This window comes from Conger conger, chromosome 1 (genome assembly GCF_963514075.1).
Source record: "Conger conger chromosome 1, fConCon1.1, whole genome shotgun sequence".
NCBI classification, from domain to species: Eukaryota; Metazoa; Chordata; class Actinopteri; order Anguilliformes; family Congridae; genus Conger; species Conger conger.
In genome coordinates this window covers 64,864,437-64,886,129 of record NC_083760.1, presented here as the reverse complement: position 1 = coordinate 64,886,129, position 21,693 = coordinate 64,864,437, and the positions used below count along the sequence as shown (strand labels likewise).

The following is a 21,693-nucleotide window of genomic DNA, read 5'->3' as shown; positions in this document are numbered from 1 at the left end:
CTTCTATTCTGTTTACTGACGTTTTGCAACTGGTTTCCTTAAAGACTGAAATCCCTAACAGTTTAAAATTGTGTTCGTTATCGCAAGTGTTGTCTCAGCTTATTGATTATTATTATTATTATTATTATTATTATTATTATTATTAGTATTAGTGTTTTATTTTATTATTATTATTATTATTATTGTTGTTATTATTATTATTATTATTATTATTATTATTATTGTTATTATTATTATTATTATTATTATTAATTTATTTATTTTTATTCTTAATGGAATTACCAAACGCAGGAAAAAATACATGGCCATCCATTTATAAAAATGGTCGTATTACAAATAGACTATTTGTCACCCAATCCAATAGAGGGCGCGCGATCAAATGAGCGTTTGAATTTTATCTGCGTCAATGCTTTGCGCTTTGGTTGCTGCTGGGAAATATTAATGGCGGAATTATAAAAAAACATCCAGGATTCATCAAACCGGTTGCGCTGCTCTAGATATTTTTGTTGGTTGGCTGACTTGATCGTTCTTTAATACTTAAAAACGCTTTACGTTTGTAGTAGCTGACTTGATCATTCCAACCGGTTCGCTTGAAAAGTCGTTTTGACTGGCAATTTAATAGCAAGCTGACCTACCTAGATAGTTAGCTAGCTAACTGTAAGCTAAGATAGTACCAAGGTAACATTGGGTAGCTCATGATAGCTGTCTAACATCATACACAGTTTTGGCAGAAATGGCAGACAACAATACAGGTTAGGACTATGTGATCGCTAAAATGATTCATTTTGTTTCGGCTATCCTGAGTTATGTATCGTTTATTTGCTATCTAGCTAGCTAGCTACCGTTAAGTTACCTGTTAATAATCAAATTTATCTAGCTAACGTGCAGATTCTGCTACAAATGTTATCTAGCTAGGAACTGTCCATCTGACTTTGCTTGTAAGTTAGACTTCCTAGCTAAAGTAACTGTACAACAAACGATATCTTATATGGGTTACCTGGACGGCTTGCTGTCAACCGTTTAATATCAAGAGAAAAATGTAAGGTCGCTGATATTAACACGATGTATCGTGCTGTTTTCAAGCAATACAGCTTCTGCTTGTTGGTAAACAATGTTAGTTGGGAGTGTGTTCGCTCTAACGTTGTTTTGTTTAGTCTTTCTGTTAGCTATCAATGAAGAGTACGATATGTAATTTAATGGAATAAATCCATTCGTAGTTTAATTCAGTCCATCAGATTGAACAAATAATTATGGTAGTCCGTTACACCATTAGCCATTTATTATTTATTGCTTCAAACGCAGCTACAGAATGGTGTAATCTGCTATTTTCACAGAACAAACAGCTGAAATGAAGCAGGACAATCATGCGTCCACTGGGAATGCAGACCAAGAGAAAGAGCTGGCAGTTAACGCGTTTGATGCTTTTACGGTAGGTAACTTGCCGGTTGACTTTATATTTTTGGCAAGGATTGGCTGTAGGGAAGCAAGCAACTCAAGTAACGTTAGCTAGAAATTCACCTAGGACTGGATTTGCCAAAAAGCTTTCTCATCTGTGAAAAGTCGGTATTTTCTGTGCCGATGAGCCATCGTAAAATAATGTATTTTCTCTCTGCATTCACAGTCTGGAAGCTACGACGACTCTCTGAAGCATCTCGGAACCCTGCAAGACTTAAACAAGGAAGATTATAAAATAGCAATGAACAAGGCCACAGCAGAATTTTACAAAAGTGGCCAAACTACCACGGACACCTTAAAACAGGCACTGCTAGCCATGAAAAACCAGGTGATGCAATATCTGAAAATGTTTTTGTTTTTTTACCTCGATAAAGAAAGATTTCATGAATGAAATGCCACTCCAGGGCTCATGTCACTCCAGCACGATTGTATGAATAGGTTGTACTATATATGTAAACTGTCTGGATATATGTGTAAACTGTGTCTGGATGAAAGCATCTGCTAAATGCTTAAAATGCTAACAATTAATAATTTGTGAAGCTTTCCCCTCAAATGTGGAACTAGCTTTGCTGTAGAGTACTTTCATTGGGTGCTGCATAAAGGTTAGATTGTATATTAATAGATTGCAGCAGTGCATTTAAGATAATACTATCTTACACTTACTGTGTTTCCCCCTATAAGGTCCATACAGCTGTTGAAGACATTGATGGTTTGGATGATGTTGAGAACAGCATCCTTTACTACAATCAAGCGATCATACACTACCACCTCAGGCAATACTCAGAGGCTATTGTGATTGGGGAAAAGCTATACCAGTTCCTGGAACCTTTTGGTATGTTTTGTTAGCATATCAAGTGAAATGGGAAATGTCAATGCATGGTGCCGGTTGGTTGAATGTAGATGGAAAAGGGGAAGTTAAATGGCAAGATGATGGTGGTCACCATCTTCATTGTGTGACAGTGGAGGTTGATGAAGTGTGTTTAAGCTCTCAGATCAGCGGTGAGTGAGTGAGTGTGTTTAAGCTCTCAGGTCAGTAGTGAGTGTGTTTAAGCTGTCAGGTCAGCAGTGAGTGAGTGTGTTTAAGCTCTCAGGTCAGTAGTGAGTGAGTGTGTTTAAGCTCTCAGGTCAGTAGTGAGTGAGTGTGTTTAAGCTCTCAGGTCAGCAGTGAGTGAGTGAGTGTGTTTAAGCTCTCAGGTCAGTAGTGAGTGAGTGTGTTTAAGCTCTCAGGTCAACAGTGAGTGAGTGTGTTTAAGCTCTCAGGTCAGTAGTGAGTGAGTGTGTTTAAGCTCTCAGGTCAGTAGTGAGTGTGTTTAAGCTCTCAGGTCAGTAGTGAATGAGTGTGTTTAAGCTCTCAGGTGAGCAGTGAGTGAGTGTGTTTAAGCTCTCAGGTCAGCAGTGAGTGAGTGTGTTTTGCTCTCAGGTCAGTAGTGAGTGAGTGTGTTTAAGCTCTCAGGTCTGGAGTGAGTGAGTGGTTAAGCTCAGGTCAGTAGTGAGTGAGTGTGTTTAAGCTCTCAGGTCAGCAGTGAGTGAGTGTGTTTGAGCTCTCAGGTCAGTAGTGTGTGGGTGTGTTTAAGCTCTCAGGTCAGCAGTGAGTAAGTGTTTGAGCTCTCAGGTCAGTAGTCAGTGTGTTTAAGCTCTCAGGTCCGTAGTGAGTGTGTTTACGCTCTCAGGTCAGTAGTGAGTGTGTAAGCTCTCAGGTCAGTCGTGAGTGAGTGTGGTTAAGCTCTCAGGTCAGTTGTGAGTGTGTTTGAGCTCTCAGGTCAGCAGTGAGTGTTTAAGCTCTCAGGTCAGCAGTGAGTGAGTGTGTTTGAGCTCTCAGGTCAGTAGTGAGTGAGTGTGTTTAAATTCTCAGGTCAGCAGTCAGTGAGTGAGTGTGTTTAAGCTCTCAGGTCAGCAGTGAGTGAGTGTGTTTGAGCTCTCAGGTCAGTAGTGAGTGTGTTTAAATTCTCAGGTCAGCAGTCAATGAGTGTGTTTCAGCTCTCAGGTCAGCAGTGAGTGTTTAAGCTCTCAGGTCAGCAGTGAGTGAGTGTGTTTGAGCTCTCAGGTCAGTAGTGAGTGAGTGTGTTTAAATTCTCAGGTCAGCAGTTAGTGAGTGAGTGTGTTTAAGCTCTCAGGTCAGCAGTGAGTGAGTGTGTTTAAGCTCTCAGGTCAGTAGTGAGTGTGGTTAAGCTCTCAGGTCAGCAGTGAGTGAGTGTGTTCAAGCTCTCAGGTCAGCAGTGAGTGAGTGTGGTTAAGCTCTCAGGTCAGTCGTGAGTGAGTGTGTTTAAGCTCTCAGGTCAGTAGTGAGTGAGAGTGTTTAAGCTCTCAGGTCAGCAGTGAGTGAGTGTGGTTAAGCTCTCAGGTCAGCAGTGAGTGAGTGTGTTTGAGCTCTCAGGTCAGCAGTGAGTGAGTGTGTTTGAGCTCTCAGGTCAGTTGTGAGTGAGTGTGTTTAAGCTCTCAGGTCAGTAGTGAGTGTTTAAGCTCTCAGGTCAGCAGTGAGTGAGTGTGTTTGAGCTCTCAGGTCAGTAGTGAGTGAGTTTAAATTCTCAGGTCAGCAGTCAGTGAGTGAGTGTGTTTAAGCTCTCAGGTCAGTAGTGAGTGTTTAAGCTCTCAGGTCAGCAGTGAGTGAGTGTGTTTAAGCTCTCAGGTCAGCAGTGAGTGAGTGTGTTTGAGCTCTCAGGTCAGCAGTCAGTGAGTGAGTGTGTTTAAGCTCTCAGGTCAGCAGTGAGTGAGTGTGTTTAAGCTCTCAGGTCAGTAGTGAGTGAGTGTGTTTAAATTCTCAGGTCAGCAGTCAGTGAGTGAGTGTGTTTAAGCTCTCTGGTCAGTTGTGAATGTGTGAGCGTTTAAGCTCTCAGGTCAGCAGTGAGTGAGTGTGTTTGAGCTCTCAGGTCAGTTGTGAGTGAGTTTAAATTCTCAGGTCAGCAGTCAGTGAGTGAGTGTGTTTAAGCTCTCAGGTCAGCAGTGAGTGAGTGTGTTTAAATTCTCAGGTCAGCAGTCAGTGAGTGAGTGTGTTTAAGCTCTCAGGTCAGCAGTGAGTGAGTGTGTTTAAGCTCTCAGGTCAGCAGTGAGTGAGTGCGTTTAAGCTCTCAGGTCAGTAGTGAGTGTTTAAGCTCTCAGGTCAGCAGTGAGTGAGTGTGTTTAAGCTCTCAGGTGAGTCGTGAGTGTGGTTAAGCTCTCAGGTCAGCAGTGAGTGAGTGTGGAAGGGGGTGAAGCTGTTCGGCATGGCTTGATGGTGTAATTTGTCCTAGAAGAGAAGTTTGCTCAGGCGGTGTGCCTCCTGCTGGTGGATCTGTACCTGCTCACCTTCCAGCCGGAAAAGGCTCTGCATCTCCTGGCTTTGCTGGAGAAACTCACCGTTCAGGGGAATAACAAGAATGGCAAAATGGATGTGAGTGGTCTCCGTTCTCTTGTTTTCTGGTCTGCACTCCAGTTCTACTTCCTGTGGTCCCTTCTGCTCTTTATATTCTAGGTTGTGTTCCCAAATTCTGGTTTTACATACTGTGTGTGCTCTCTTGACAGTAGGTACTATGGTCATTTGTTAATATTGAGTACATTCCACCCAGTGCTCCAAGTGTCTGTATATCCCCCTGTCATGAAACATCTCCTGCATGATTCCATTTTAATGAAAGTAAAAATAGATGCAAATTAATTTAGTAGAAATGTATAAAAGCTTCTCAATATTACTCATGAGAAAATTAAATAGCTGATGAATAAGAATTGCACATTTAGTGTGCGAGTTGTTTGTATCATTTGGAGTTAAGTAGCACCTCTACATTTACAGTAACCTAACTGTGGAATCAGCAGATGGGTCCATGTTCCTGACCTGAATCCTGACTGGGGATCATGTTTCTGAGGCGGCCCTAATACTGGACACTAGTGTCCATAAAGACCTGTAGGCCAAGTCCATGGGGTCAAATAGGAGGGAATTTGTTCTACAATAATGTTCTACAATAAAATAATGATAATGATGTTGCCTAAACCAAAATAGATAAAATCCTGCAGACTTTCCAGGTAACTCAGTGAATCAGTGGACAGCATTTAGTGAAGAGGAAAAAACATGTTTCTTTTGTTTACTGGCAATAATGAAATGGCAGACTGGGACAGTGCTGTTTACAGGTTTCATGAATTGTACCGGGGCTTTCTTCCAAACAGGCAAACAAAGATGCCAACCAGAAGGCTGACTGCACAGCTGTGATTGAAGCTGCAAAGTCAAAAATGCATCAGGTCAGTCACTGGAAAAAGCAATGGAGTCATTTATTACATTATCACAGAAAATAAATGAAGCCACATTTTTCCAGCTGTGAGATGGAAGGTATGGTTGGCTGACTGGTGGTGATTTTGTTGTCTCTGCAGTATAAAGTCCGAGCCTACATTCAGATGAAGTCACTGAAGGCGTGTAAGAGGGAGATCAAGTCTGTGATGAACACAGCAGGAACTGTGAGTCTTCGCCCCGGCTGTGCTTGTGTGTGCCATACGCTGTGAGCTTCTTGAAAGCACACAAATCAGCATGTTTGAAAAGATGATGCCATCTTGCCATCTTATGTGTATCAAGTGCATTAAGAAAAAACTAGGTCTGTATTTGAGTGTTAGTAACTACACTGGTTTCTCTTTCTGGTCTGTAAATAGTTTTGACTGCATTTCGATTTCATATACAGTAAATCATGTACATGTAAACGGTAAACATGAAAGATTCCACCTCACTTCCCGCATTCAGAAAAACTCACCTTTTCAAACTCGCTTTTAATGTATGACTTTGTCTGATGTTTGATGTTTTGTTTTTGCTTTTTTAACGCTTGCTTTTTATTTTTTATTCTTTGTTCAATTACATCTTTTTACTATGTGAAGTGTGTTTCATCTCTAAAGTCTTCACCAATTGCATGATGTGTGATGCCAGTCACATTAATATTTCCTCTTCTACTTTGCAAATTAATAAGCGTTTCACAACATTGAAAACCTCCTGACGGGTGAGTAAACGTGATGCTTTTTGTCCTCCTCCCTAGTCGGCTCCATCCCTCTTCCTGAAGAGTAACTTTGAGTATCTGAGAGGAAACTACAGGAAAGCGGTGAAGTTGTTAAACAGCTCCAACATCGCAGAGCACCCCGGGGCTCTGAAGACCGGTAACTATATGTTCCTCATACTCATAGCCTTGTGTCCAGTTCTAGGCCATTGTCCCCCTCATAGCCTTGTGTCCAGTTCTAGGCCATTGTTTCCCTCATAGCCTTGTGTCCAGTTCTAGGCCATTGTTTCCCTCATAGCCTTGTGTCCAGTTCTAGGCCATTGTTTCCCTCATAGCCTTGTCCAGTTCTAGGCCATTGTCCCCCTCATAGCCTTGTGTCCAGTTCTAGGCCATTGTTTCCCTCATAGCCTTGTGTCCAGTTCTAGGCCATTGTCCCCCTCATAGCCTTGTGTCCAGTTCTAGGCCATTGTTTCCCTCATAGCCTTGTGTCCAGTTCTAGGCCATTGTCCCCCTCATAGCCTTGTGTCCAGTTCTAGGCCATTGTCCCCCTCATAGCCTTGTGTCCAGTTCTAGGCCATGATCTTCCTTACAGCCCTGAGTCTATTGCAGCGACTCTCCACCCAGTATCTGGCACAGTGTTATTCTGACTGGCCGCTTCTAACTTTTGAAAATCAAATCCAAACAATTGATTTTGTTTTTCTTCAGAGTTTTATTGTAATGATAGAATTCCCATGGTGTGGTAAGGTTTTTCCTCTGTTTCCAGGTGAATGTGTTCGCTGTATGTTTTGGAATAACCTGGGCTGCATACACTTTGCGATGGGGAAGCACAACCTGGGCATTTTCTACTTCAAGAAGGCCCTGCAGGAGAATGACCACACGTGTGCCCAGATCGGGAACGGCGGAAACGGTCAGAGTAAGTGGATGTTTTATGGATATAATCACCTGCTAAATGTGGTGGGGGTGTTTGTTATTATGCACATAATGAATCATGTTTACGTGTTGTGTATATAAGGTCTGGTGTCAGATGTCGAGGTGATGGATATTGCAGTATGCAAAACCTGACTGACCAGTCAGTCAAACCGGGTATGAACCGAGAAGTAACAGCAGCAGTTATGCCTTTTCCACCATTTTATTATGCAATACATAGATTTTTTTTTAAACTGGAAATTCTTTTGTGGTTGCAGTTGTGCTGCAGTTGCACACCAGGGACCGGGGTTCGATTCCCGGTCCTGCCAAAAGCCAAGTTTGTCCGACTCTCGTGGAGCAGCATAATTGGCTCGCTGCTCCAGAGGGAAGGACTTGGCAGGGTTAGTAGATCACCACACACGAAGCACCTCAGGCGCCTCGGAATCACAGTCACGAGCATGAGACAAGACGGCTTGAAGAAGGCCTATCGCTCTCCTTCGGGCCGCCAAGGGACAGGGTGTGGGCGGTGTATCTAATACTGGCTCTAATTGAATCAGACGGAGTACAATTGGCTACCAAATTGGGAGAAATTTTAAAAATCTGAAATAAATTTATAGAAAACTGGAAATTCTTGTTTATTAATGTGTATTAGGTCCATCTAAAATCAGTGAAACATTTGCATTAGTCGTAATGCAAATCACCGTTCGATAAGTGATTTGGATTATAATTGGTCAAATTTGTTTTTGAAAGTTACAAACATTTCCGAACTCTGAACAGCCCCCGTTCCCAGCGGGTTGGTGTTGTCCCCCCGTTCCCAGCGGGTTGGTGTTGTCCCCCCGTTCCCAGCGGGTTGGTGTTGTCCCCCCGTTCCCAGCGGGTTGGTGTCTCTGAGGTTCTGCGGTGCGTTTATAATGGCCAGCGTCACAGCCGCCCCTCTGCCGTGCGTGTCGTTGCAGCGAAGTCGTTCTCTGGCGTTCCCATGTGTGCCCTGCTGGCCAATAAGCGTTACGAGCTGCTCTACAACTGCGGGATCCAGCTTCTGCACCTGGGGCGCCCCCTGGCGGCCTTCGAGTGCCTGATGGAGGCTGTGCAGGTGTACCACTCTAACCCACGCCTGTGGCTCAGGCTGGCAGAGTGCTGCATCTCTGCCAACAGAGGGGTGAGTCAGGATACACACTGCTACACTATATTTATTTAGCTTTTATCCAAAGCCACCTACAAAAACGTGCATACCGAGGTCATTAGAACAAACTACAGAACAGCTTGTGTACAATACAACAGAATCAGTCTACAGCCATGAATATTAAGTCTAGTACACATGCTAAATAGGCTAAGTAATAAGGTCAGGAACTGCAGTACCGGGATTGATATAAATGCGACTGTCCTAGATTAAGGGGCTAAATTATTGAGACTGAGGTGAAACAAGTGGCCCTGTGGTATGAAGTCATGACTGTGAGTCCACTGGGAATCATGTTCCTCGCTCTAAGGAATTAGGAAATCAGTGTACATGTGTAGTACATGCTGAGAGCTAAACTGAATGTTCTTTACCAGTTATTTTACATTGCATTACAACGCAGTGATTGCATTAAATGTAATGCTGCTGGAATTCAAAAGAAAAATGAAATGATGCATTTTGCCCGTGATGCTGTTATCTATAAAACAAGGGGCGCACGAGATCTTTGTGTTTCTCAGTCTCTTCCTAATCTTCTTCTTTTCATCCTCTTCTCCCCTCTCCCTTGGCCCTTCCCCTGCCCCTGTGTGTGATCTGTTCAGAGCTCGGAGCAGGAGAACAAAGGTCTGCCCAGTAAGAAGGGCATAGTGCAGTCCATCGTGGGTCAAGGCTACCATCGCAAGATCGTCCTGGCCTCTCAGTCCACACAGAACACGGTGTACAGGTCAGGGACCAGCCCCTCTCGCTGTGCTACATTCACTAAGGTTTTCAGGCTGCTGATGAACCCAGCCTCGAAGTGCTGGTCTTCCTCCTGATCAGCAGGTGGTGCTGCATTACAACGTGTACAGTAATATTCTGAAACTAACTGATCTTGCCAGGTAGTAGGTTTAATCCTGGGTTAAAGTGAACATGATTGGATAAATTTAGCATCATAACCGTTTTCAGTGCAGTGTCTCATGCCAAGTGCTTTCAGTTGAAGGCTAAGTTTGACAATTGATAGTCCGTGAGCCTCTGTGACAGCCTGGCTTTGATGACTTGTGTAAGGTCAGCCAGAAGGGGGCGTGAAAGAGCTTTACAGTGGAAAGATGTGTGAAATGTAGCTATTGTAGCTGATTCGATTGGTCGTCGCTGTAGTGACGGGCAGTCTGCAGCCATCCCTGTGGCCAGTATGGAGTTTGCTGCCATCTGTCTGCGGAACGCCCTGCTCCTCCTGCCTGAGCTGCAGCAGGAGGTGAAGAGTGACTCCTGCTCCAAGAGCTCCAGTCTGTCCGGCAGCACCGAGAGCGGCAGCGAGAACAGCGAGGCCTGCAGGTCAGAGACTGTGTGTGCGCGTGCGTCTCCGTCTGTATGTCCGTCCGTCTGTCCGTCCGTCCGTCCGTCTGTCCATCTGTGAGCCTGTGCCCTGTGCGTCTGTGTGTGGTGCTCCAAGAGCTCCAGTCAGTCAGTACTGAGAGGCCTGCAGGTTGCACACTACGTACTGTGTGTCTGTACACTTTTACTGGCATGCATACAAACATGAATGCAAACATACATGGTACCTGTATACATAAAATCAGTGTTGACTGACAGAAAAACTCTTTAACAGTTCCTTGTTTCATTCATACACTGATTACGCCTGTTCTTTGCCATGCATATTACAGGCTGAAAACAGGCTGTGGTCAGCTATGTGAGAGATCGTGTTTATGTTCAGCTGTTTGTTGAGCTGAGTTGTCGTGTCTTTGATGCGGTCCTGATCGTGTGTTCCTCTGTGTGTGGCAGTGGGAAAGGCTCTGACGGAGACAAGCTGATTCCTGCCGACCCATCCTCCCCCCTCAGGAAACAGGAAGTGGACAATCTGAGGTGAGGGGGCAGCAGGGCCTCGTGCTCCCTGTTCTGCCGAACTCTCTGCCAGCTCCCTGAGCTTTCTGCGGCTCTGAGCTGTAAATGCTGAATGCATTGGGGTGGTACTGAAACCGTTATCAGGAGGCGAGGGGTAACAGGAAGTCTGAACTTGTGCTCCATATTAGTGTTGGAATATTCACAGACACCCAACTCTTACCATACCAAATCCGTATGCTTATCATAACATTGTGACTGCTCTGAGATCAGTGTCCTGGTCTAAACTCTTTTGTTCTATCTATCTGCTTTCTGTGACTCTAGGTGTGTGACTGTGACTCATGTGCTGTAACCTCTAGGTGTGTGACTGACTCCTCTGCTGTGACTCTAGGTGCTCCATCCTGGCCTGTAGTGCTTATGTAGCCCTGGCACTGGGAGACAACCTGATGGCCCTCAACCACGCCGAGAAACTCCTTCACCAAAGCAAACTGTCCGGGTCCCTTAAGTATGATCACTTTCTCTTCCTCCATGTTTGTTTGTGAGATTATAACACAGTGCCTCTAGCACACCTCAACACAGGGCCTCTGACACAGGGCCTCTGACACAGGGCCTCTGACACAGGCTCATTCCGTATTGTTCCATGTACATATTCTTCATGCTCATATTGAATGAACTCTTAAGCAAAGCCATAAGGCTGAGCAAAACAACTTTATCCTAACTGCTGACAAACAAACGAACACATGAGTGCTGTAAGTATACACAGGCTTCCACACACAGGGCCTCTTACACAGGGCCTGGCATATCTGCAGCTTGCTCAGTTGACACACAGCGTGCGTACATATGACCGCGTTCGTGCCTGTGACCGTGATTGCCGGTGTCTGCCGCCACAGGTTCCTGGGGCACCTGTACGCGGCCGAGGCGCTGATCTCCATGGACCGGATCTCAGACGCCATCGCGCACCTCAACCCCGAGAACGTCACCGACGTGTCCCTGGGGGTCTCCTCCAGCGAGCTGGACCAAGGTCTCTCTCCTCAAATAACTCAAACTGTTTGCCAAACAATTATGTTTGCTGTTTTAAATATTTGCTGACTGTGTTAACGACTACAATACATATATGCACATTTTTGTGTAATTGTAGTATAAACAGAGGGGGCTCTGTAAAATGGGGCGAGGGAGTTTGCATTTCATCATAGCTGTTGCTTCACAGGTTCTGAAAAAGGGGATCTGGAGCCAGTGGAGTCTTGTGAGTCATTGCCCTTAAGCAGTTTGTCATGTGTTTTTGTCTGGGCTAGTTTTTGTGACACGTTAGCCTTTTTGTGTGGACGTAGTGTGTGCGCGCACACATGCATGCGTGGCGTGCAAAATGTGTGTGTGTTGGTACGCATGCTTTCTTTGTGCAATGTGTATTTTTGTGTGATGCTCCTTGTGTAATATGCAAGCGCCTTTGTGTGATGTGGCCATTTTTGTGTGATGTGTGTATACTCATTTCTGTAATACGTGAGTGTGTGTGTGTGTGTGTGTGTGTGTATGCTCCTTTGTGTTATATGTGAGTATGTGTGTGTGAGATGTGTGTGTATGCTCCTTTGTGTAAAAATTGAGTGTGTTGGTGTGATGTGTGTTTCTGCAGCGGGGAAGCCGGCTCCTGTGTGTTACCCCAGCACTGTGAGCTCCGCCCGCGCCATGATGCTGTTTAACCTGGGCAGTGCCTACTGTCTGAGGAGCGAGTACGAGAAGGCCCGCAAGTGTTTACACCAGGTACATACACGCACACATATACCCATGCGCACACAAACACACACACCTATACACACAGGCACACACGCGTATGCGCACACACACCTATACACATGTATACGCGCACGCACGCACACACACACGCACACAAATGGACACGCATGCATAAACACATTGTGGAGAATTCTGCTCAATGCAGTTTCAAGGTCATCCTAGAAAATATAGTGACTAGTTAAGTGTGAAATTTTCCTTAACTGTGTGGTGTTCCTGCTCTGACGTTGGCTTGATTTGTCCAGGCTGCTTCCATGGTCCAGACAAAGGAAATCCCTCCTGAGGCCATACTGCTGGGCGTGTACCTGGAGCTGCAGAATGGTAAGTGCGTGTGTATGTGTGTACCTGGCGCTGCAGAACGGTATATGTGTATATGTGTGTATGTGTGTATGTGTGTATGTGTGTATGTGTGTATGTGTGTGTGTGTGTGTGTGTGTGTGTACCTGGAGCTACAGCTAACGACTATTTTGATAATTGAATAATCTATCGATTATTGAAATGAATAATAGAATCGACTATTCAGATTATGAATCGCACAATTACTCAATGGCTCTACTCAATCAGCTTTTTTATTGAGCTTGAGGTTGTTTTAGGCATGTGCTAACTAACAATAAAGACAATAAAAATGAGTACTTAATTCAAAAATATGTGTTTTAATGAACTTTCCCGTTGGAAATAATAGCACGGCTTGGTTAAATACTCGTTTCTGATTGGCTGGGAGGGTGTGCATTATTTCCCAGTAAATGCACAGTAATAATCAACAGCTATGAAGTAGTTGCAGTGAAAGTACCCTTATCACCGTTAAATTAGTACACAAACTCATTCAACAATGCCTGTAGCGTAGTGGTTAAGGTAAATGACTGGGACACGCAAGGTCGGTGGTTCTAATCCTGGTGTAGCCACAATAAGATCCGCTCAGCCGTTGAGCCCTTGAGCAAGGCCCTTAACCCTGCATTGCTCCAGGGGAGGATTGTCTCCTGCTTAGTCTAATCAACTGTTCGTCGTTAAGAGCGTCTGCCAAATCCCAGTAAGGTAATGTAACACTATTGAAGATTACATTCACAACTGAACATAACGGCATCAATTCGGTCAACGTTATATAGCAACAACATAACGCGTTAACCATCAACAAAATTATATTTCCATCTAAAAACAAAGGATTCTCCAAAACCTTTGTGTCTTTTTAGCACGTATGAATACTATAAAAAGTGGCCCGTCTGTCAAAACGCCTGCCTAGAGACCAAGTGCTATGTTTAATGTTTTCCCTTTAAAAAAATGATCGCCCACCACAGCGAAAACAAAAATGTAAACGCCCGGTATTTCGTATGGCTTGTTTAAGATGACGCTTTCAATCGTTTTTTTTTCCTTCATGTCGCTGTGGAAGCGGTTTGGTTTTAACAAGTGAATACGATGTGGTCTAGCCATAGTTTCCACATACGTAGGCTACGTTAAAGACGACGGACTGTGTCGCTAACATTAATGTTTACATTAAATTTAAATTAAATACGATGGACGATGCATGGTTAAGATAAACTCTAGTTTGTGACAGGGGGATAAGTTGTAGCAGTGTGAGTGCATGTGTATCGTTACATAGTTATGTTTCTTTCAAACTAATGGGCAACATTTTAAAACCGCGTTATTTTAATGATTTATCCAGACTGTGCAGATGGTGATCGCTAAACACATTACTAAATTCCATTTAGTTAGCAAGGGTCTAGCTGTAGTCTGTGGATGTGCACATATAACTGTAATACTCTTTTCTCAAAATAATAAAATATGAATTTAAAATGAGCGCAGAATACTTTATTTGGTGAGTAGCCGTGGTATAAGCGGAATAAACCACTTCAGGGTCCAGTAAGAGGTTTCTTATGTTATGCATTTTGTATGTTTGTGAGATGATCAACTTGTTAGTAGGTCTATCCTCTTTCTTAACAAATGTGATCAATTAAAGATCGATCTTCCCCCTCTCTCCTCCCTCCCTCTCTCTTTCTTCCTCTTTTTTTCTCACCCCATTACCTCCCTCCCTCCCCCGGTCGACCCTCAGGAAACACACCCTTAGCCCTGCAGATCATAAAGAGGAATCAGCTCCTCCCCTGGGGAAAGTCGTCATCTCCCGACGTGCGGAAGAAACCAGCCACCTTCCAGCCCGTGCAGCCCATCCAGATGCCCTCGTCCTTCACACAGGTTCAGAGGAAATGATCCAGGACCAGCTCACCCAGCGACCAGCCCAGACCTCAGACAGGACGAGTTAAATGTGGATACTGATTCAGGATCAGTCATCTTTCCTACACCACCAGTGTCCAGTGGCACAATTTTCTCACGCCACTTAACACCCATCCCAATAAAAAGACAGAGGTTTTTCCGTAGATCTCAATTGCATGGCGGAGGATTGTGTTTTTTCTCTTCATTTTTAAATCCGAAAAGTTCCAGGTGGAGCAGGCCTTGCTTCACCCACAGTGTAGTGCTCCCCTCTCTGAGATAAAATGCTGTCTGGTGAGCAACTAAAAAATAAATGTTTATTTACACATAACATGCCTGTGTGTGCCTGCTTTAAAGTTCATTCTTGGAATATATATATACACTGAGCAATTTATTAGGTATTTTAGACTTCTGCATACCACTGTTGTAATGTGTCGTTATTTGTGTTACTGTCAGATTTGACTAGTCTGGCCCTTCTCCTCTGACAATTAACAATGCGTTTATTTTTCAGTTTTTCACACCATTCTCTGCAAACTGTAGAGACTGTTGTGTGTGAAATAATAAATTGCTCACTGAGTGATTATCTCCGATATATCTGGAATAGAAAGTTTGTGAATGAAAAATGACGAACTACTTGACCAATATAGACAATCATTATAAATGTTCGATATTCTCGCCTACTACAAAAAAACAAAAACGTAAAACGGATTTCCTTTTACGATGGTGTCCGCATGAATACCATTTCCTGTGCTCAGCCCGAGGTTACTGGAGCATTAGAGTCCCTAGGGGATGTTGATGCTGAGAGGGTGAGTCAGCCATCCACACCCTTCCCCCTCACAGTGGGAAGCTCTATCACCTTGGCAGCTTTGACGCCATTTCCCCACGCAGATGAATTTAAAACCAAACTGCGTGCTGGTTCATCCGGCATCCAGGAAGTCGGGGGGGGCTGAGTCGTGAGGGCCCCTGGGACATGCAGGCGGCTCTGAAATGACCCTCTCAATTACAGGGAGTGGAGTCGCACTGCATGAGAGACGGGGGTGGGCGGGGGGATTACGGTAAAGGAGTCCAAAACTAGGCCCGGCCCTTAATGGAAATCCGATCAAAGTCATTGAGCTCTGTGCTATGGAAACATGAGTAACAGGAGACTGGACTTACTGGTTCCACACACACTGACATTCTCTGACATGCACATTTTTCTACACTGAGCAGCCTCTCCTCACTCCACAGGGAGCTCAGACATGTTACTGTCCACTCAGCAGCAACCGATACCGGGGGTCCTGAAGGGCCCATCTACATGCTGCTTTTGTTCCAACCAATTACCAACATTTTTTGTTTTGTGACCACTCTGTAAACTATACTGGTTCACTCCTGTACTGGATCACACTAAAATCTTTAGGATACTCCTGCAGTATGTGACTAGCTTGTGCTTATACATGTAACTGATTTAGACATGATTGAGCTAATTAAATAATAAAGAGCAGAAGCTGCCACAAAATCCTGAAACAGATTGGCCCTTGCTGTGCACCCCTGACCTATACGCTCCATTCTTATGACTGAATCCAGACCAACATTTTGGTCAAGTTGACTGGAGGGGTGAGGCATCAGGAGTATCTGGAGTGCTGCTGCAGGATGATGGTAATCATCATCATCATCGAGGTGAAGAAGCTTCTCCATCACTATTGAACACCATCTTGTACATCAGTCATCAGATTGAAGATGTCAGCACTCGGTGACCAGCCTGGTGGATGTATGTATGGCCTCAAAACAACACCGCAAAACGACTGCTCATACAAACTGGCAATGCCTTGTTAGAGGGTACCTACATTCACTAACAGGCAGAGATGCATGTTTTTTTTGGATTAGCAGTTTAGCCTGCACTTAGAATGAATACATCAAGAGCCAGTTCCACAGACAGGTTAAACATAGTCCTGGGGAATCTCCATTCAAAATGACGTTTAGAATTTAGTCCAGAACTAGGATCAGTGTCTATAAAACTGACCCTTGGAGGGAGAACCACCCCGACGCCTGTGTTTACATGCCACCCGTATACACTTCACTACTGTCAGCAATGTCCTTTTTATCTCCAAATTTCCTTTGGCCAAAAATAAATTCCTACTTGCTACTTTTTAGAAACAAAATGATTGGCATGTTATGCTATGACTAGTGCAAATACTGCGATGTCTGATTAGGGCTGTAAAATTGTCACATCCAGACAGGTCTGTCCTAGTTTCTGATGCACGTTAAGTTGCTGTGATTGAACCCATCTGAGAGGAATGTTATAAAAGGTGGATTAGGACGCTATGCGTGTGCACGTGCGTGACGGTGGGAGGGATTTGTCCTGAGGTAGGTGACTGAGCACTCTGCTGAGAGCCAGTGGGACCACACAGGGAACAAAGGCTGAACGGAGGCTCTGCAGGCCCCAGCCCTGACCCTCTGAGGGCCGACGCCAGGACTCCTGGTTCAGCTGCATTCCTGAGAGACCAGGCTGGAGCCGCAGGCTGCTCCGTGTGTTTTATGTACATCCAGAGAGCGCCTCGGGTGTCTGCCACGGTAAAAAATCACCTAAGTGCTCCATCCGAAGATACATATTGGAGGACTAAATGTATTTAAACTTGTAAAATTGTATATTTATCCAGCACCTTATTACCAATTCCCAGTCAGGCATGCTGCCATGCTATGCACACAATTAGGTTTTCTCTGAAAGAGCATAACTGCTGAGGTTTTTTTAACCTGTTAATTGAAGACATCTACAGAATACATATTTTGGCAGTTATCCATGGGAAGAAAATTTTTAATTTGAAAAATGTAACAGGTAAAAAAATGTCATTAATTTTGAATGTACCTGAGACCAGTTACAAAGCCTAAAATGATAGTCTTAAAAGCAGTCTAAGGCTCAATTGACTATTTGAGATAATGCTTTACATCTTCAACTAATTAAGTAAAGCATATTATTAAATTGGAGGCTCAGATAAAACATTCTTTTCAATTTGTATTTGCAGATCACCTCTAACCACACATTGCTTGAAGTAATTCTTGCATGAATACACTATGGAATTTACCAAATAGATCAACAGCAGTTTCAACCCAGCAAGTACTTAGTTCTTCTAGGTCCCTAGAATAGTGAAGCACACAAATAAATGCTTGTGCTGTAAAATTAGTTTTAGTCAACCAAGGGCCTCATTCACATAATTATTATTACTAGTATTTTGTAGTAGTGAGTCACATCTTTGAAATGCATAGCCAGCATGCCCACTCCAAAACATGTTTTCTCCTTTAATCTCAAGCGGTGACCTGTTGACCTTCTCAGATGACCTTTTGACCTTCAGACCAGTGGTATGCCTGGACAATGGTAGGTATTATTCCAGTTTGATGGGACAGGGCACTCCCCTGCAGGAGGTCGGGGGTGGGGGGTTGGGGTTGTTGACACTGAAACTGGAACACGGTCTCAGTATCAACAACCTGGTTTGTCCACATTTGTAACCTGCTCTATCTAAATAAGTCCCCCCAAAAATACAATGAGTTTTTACTAAAAAGAGGAGAAGTAAGCTTTCTAACGATACCAAAGTTATCTCTCGATTCCAGATTCCCATTTAATTTTGACTGCCACCGAACAATGTTTTTTAGAAAAACGGCTTCAAAGTTTGGTCGTAAGAGTTCCGTAGACTGGGCTAACAAAACTCTGTGGCTATAACTTATGATCTTATGCATCAACCCTTTACTAACTATATTTTATTCTGAAATTTACTTAACATTAAGACATGAAAGCAAATAATGTTACATTAACATGTGGCCACGAATTCAGCGGATGTGGTTGTTTGTGATTGGTGAACGGTGACAAGCTGCCAAGCCTCCATACTCCAGTGTTACTTTCACTTTAACGTCTTGCATTTAAAAGCTTAAAAACTACACTGATTTTGGAATTGAGATATGCAGATTATGAAAGCCAAGATATTGTTCTACAAAATGAAGATGAAAATCAAGTAACATTTTTACATTAATATCGATGTACGTGAAATTGACTGTTGCGACTTTCAGGTCACATTTTTTATTATTTATGATAAATAAGTCTAGTGCCATTCAATGGTATTTTTAGATGCAACAACAGTACAGCAATGCTAAAATAATAGATAATAGTAACATATTAAGTGAAAAGACTAAAAACTGTTTAGAAATAACTAATATTATGAGTAAAAACCCAAAAAAAATTAATGGACAGCATTTTACATATATGTACAAAAAAGTGAACATTCACATGTGTGTGAGAGAAAGAGAGAGAGAGAGAAAGCACAAACTCAAAACACTCCTACAGGATCCGAGAAATACCACTTTATTTATGTGTAAACAAAGAACATAAAAAAACTGCATAGGAGATGTTTAAAGTCCACAAAGACAACAGGAGATGGCCGCAGGCAACCAACATACAGTACTCTCCTTCACCTGATTCAGACGGAGAATGTGAGACCTTCACTTCCAGTCAGCCCTGAGAAGAAGCTGGGAGGCTTTGGGGGGACTGTGTTCTCTGAGACCATTCATAGCTCCCCCCTCTCATAAACATATCTAACCTCCCAGCCTGGGTGCAGACCTCCTGGGAGGCAAGGACACAGACATCTAAACACAGGCGGTCCCACAGGACAGCCTCTCTGTGGACTGCACAGCGGATACATTCACTGGATTTCCGTTTACCTGAAGCACACCACCAACAGCCAAGAGGACACGGTGCATTCTGGGAAATGTTTTTCCAGTTTGCTAGGGGCTGGAAAGAGGCGGTACTAAATAGCTAACAGACTTTAAGCCTACCTTTAAGGATAATTCAGTCTAATAAAGGAGAAAGATCTCATCAAATCTGGAATCTTGAAACCTTTCAACTACCCCCCTCATAGTAGGTTTTCCTGCCTCTCTTTGGACTGTTTTTGTCACCGCAATCAAAAAGCTCCCTACCCAGATCACCTGCCCGTGGCTGTCTGGTGGTATGACCAAAACAAGAGAAAAACAACCCAGGTTCAAAAACATTACAGCTGTTAGCTCTATGGCTGTCAGAATTGTATATTCATTCATTGAATAGAGGTAATCAGTGAAAAATTATTGAGACTGAATGTGATTTTTAGATCAAGAGGTATGTATATATGCACAAAAAAAGAAGAACAGAAGAAATACTCTTACTACAGGACACAAACGTTTAACTGATTGAGCTTCACATCAAAGCTCTGAAAGCTACCTGAGTTTTTATTTATTTTATTTATATACATTTTTAAGATGATACAATCATTAAAAAGGGTCCAAGACCATGCACATATAGGCTGGTACACTTTACTCATCTTTTTATGCATAAGAAGTCAAATAACAAGGGGGTGGGGATTGAACCCATATCACAGGAAAGAAAATAATCAGAATGACACACAGCTCTGCTGGCTAGGCCACCTGCATATACCTACTAAATAACATATTCATATTCTGAGTCATATTCTGCTTGACCAATGTACGCCAAAGCCACTATAGTGGCATTGGGGCTTATTAAGAGCAAGCTGACTGGTCTATGATGCGTCATCTCTTGATGCAGTTTTTTACATTATCATTTGCTCAAGTCAAAAGGAGAAGAAGCAGCAAATTCCTAAATTCTTTTGGTTCTCTTCTTAACTAGTTAACGTCATGAGATCAGATCGACACTGTATACTTCCAAAAAGACACTATGACAGCTACACATTCAACACTGATAAGACACCAAGGAGCTACAACTTCTTAAACGCTCTTAAGTAATGCTAGTCAGTTTAATTTTGAGGGGTATACACTGATTTAGGTTGAGCGTAAGAAGGTCAGGTTTATTTCATCTTTGGTCCAAATTTTTGAATTTTGGAGCTGAGGTTTCACCAATGTACCTGAAACACTCCCCAGCTAATACTAAAAAGATTCTTACAGGTTAAGGCCAGACAGGCTGCACTGTATTCATTGTTGAGTAAACGTCACCAGCATCTAGCTGCAGCAGGCACATAAGGCACATGCTACATGTAGCCTGAACTGTGTAAACTGCATCTATGAAGGGAGGAGACAATCTAATATTCAGAGCCACACACAACATAATTCAGTTTTTTACAGCCGTATTTTTCTACAAATGCTGTGAAATAAGATCCAGGTTTTTTTGTATACCTCTTATAGGGTGACCTAATGTTCTCAAATTTCACAAGAAAGCATGGAAACAAACCTAACATGTATACGAAACGCAAGAAAGATCATGTTAGTTTTGTTCAAAGGTTCTAACACTGATCCTGAAGAGCCGCAAGGTCTGGTGTTTTTTTCCCCCTTAAAATCAGCAACCAATTCAGGCCCAGTAAGCCAGATGATGTAAATTACCTGCAATAAACTGATACATTAAGTGCTGTATAATAAGTAAAACCAGCAGAACCTGCGCTCCCACTGGGACCAGGGTTACGAACCCTCATTTTATATGGTCTATTCAAATTAGTGGGCTTCTGGGGCCCTAAAATAATTTCACAATGTGCTACTTACTTGGCAAATAGGTGTCAAACATGCTTATAGTGTATTTGTGTATTCAAACGTTTCACTGTTCTCCTTGCGTCAGATACACATTTATACATTCATTCCAATGAGATAAAATGCCATTGTGCTGAGGTTGAGGTACAGTCAATGAAGCAGACAAAGATGCAAAGCTACTTTACAGTTTGAAGAAACTTAACGGCCTAATGTGAGAGAATGTGAGAGAATCTCAGGATGGTGCTCAAAACCATGTAATACTCATGAGCTAATCCTCTCATAACTAGCTTCCTTCTCCAACTCAGTCACACAGCCTGGTCTCAGCAACTCTGATCATCTGACCCTCACCATGTCCACTATGACGAGTACTGTAATTCTTGGAAAATCCTTTACTCATCCTTCCCCAATAAAAGGCACAACCATGAGCACAAACGGATGAGTCCACCCTCTGGAGTACTTTCAGAGACATTCCCTCTAATTACACTTAAGTGTTTGCATACCAAGAGGTCACTGCACCTCATGCAGCATGCCTGACATGAGCAGGTGAGCACAAGGTCCTGCTTGTCCTGCTGTCCTGCCGCTCCCAGATTCAGGGGAATGCTACATCCTTCTTAGCTGGTTTCAGATTAAACAAATCCAGGCTTTCTCCTATAATCTCCCATTTGGTACAGCCAACTTTACAACCGCCTTGTGTCACTGCTCTACAAGCCGAATACAGTTCCACCTCTGCAGACTTCCGGCTATAGTTGAAAGGAGAGGGGGAATAGATTCACAGCCACATACGTACGCCTTTACGAAAAACATTTTTAGAAAGGCGTCATAACTGTTAGAGGTCTGTATGACAGGGCAAATGAGGACAGCCAAATTACTTCAAGAAAATGCCTTGCCCATAAAACTGAAGACGGGTTTTCAGTACATGATCATCTGATAAAGGGGAAA

General features: G+C 43.3%; 1 protein-coding gene across 2 annotated transcripts; it reads left to right on the top strand.

Annotated features, from left to right (window-relative positions):
* The first annotated feature begins 442 nt into the window (after window positions 1-442).
* On the top strand, window positions 443-14,599 carry cnot10 (CCR4-NOT transcription complex, subunit 10). 2 transcript variants are annotated; one of them, XM_061243246.1, is made up of 19 exons: window positions 443-752; window positions 1,335-1,429; window positions 1,622-1,783; window positions 2,137-2,287; window positions 4,686-4,822; window positions 5,587-5,658; window positions 5,788-5,871; window positions 6,435-6,552; window positions 7,156-7,305; window positions 8,255-8,457; window positions 9,072-9,193; window positions 9,604-9,780; window positions 10,228-10,308; window positions 10,676-10,789; window positions 11,175-11,305; window positions 11,492-11,527; window positions 11,912-12,039; window positions 12,315-12,390; window positions 14,114-14,599. In XM_061243246.1, the coding sequence occupies exons 1-19, from the start codon at window positions 734-736 to the stop codon at window positions 14,266-14,268; spliced, it is 2,211 nt and encodes a 736-aa protein (XP_061099230.1). In that variant the 5' UTR covers window positions 443-733; the 3' UTR covers window positions 14,269-14,599. The 2 variants fall into 2 exon arrangements, with proteins under 2 accessions (XP_061099230.1, XP_061099222.1); XM_061243238.1 differs by having other exon boundaries at window positions 4,683-4,822.
* The last annotated feature ends 7,094 nt before the right edge of the window (window positions 14,600-21,693 follow it).

Coding starts and splice junctions, on each gene's coding strand:
- cnot10 (XM_061243238.1), top strand. Junction 1,784..2,136: donor TGCTAGCCATGAAAAACCAG/GTGATGCAATAT, acceptor TCCCCCTATAAG/GTCCATACAGCTGTTGAAGA. Junction 2,288..4,682: donor CCAGTTCCTGGAACCTTTTG/GTATGTTTTGTT, acceptor AATTTGTCCTAG/AAGAGAAGTTTGCTCAGGCG.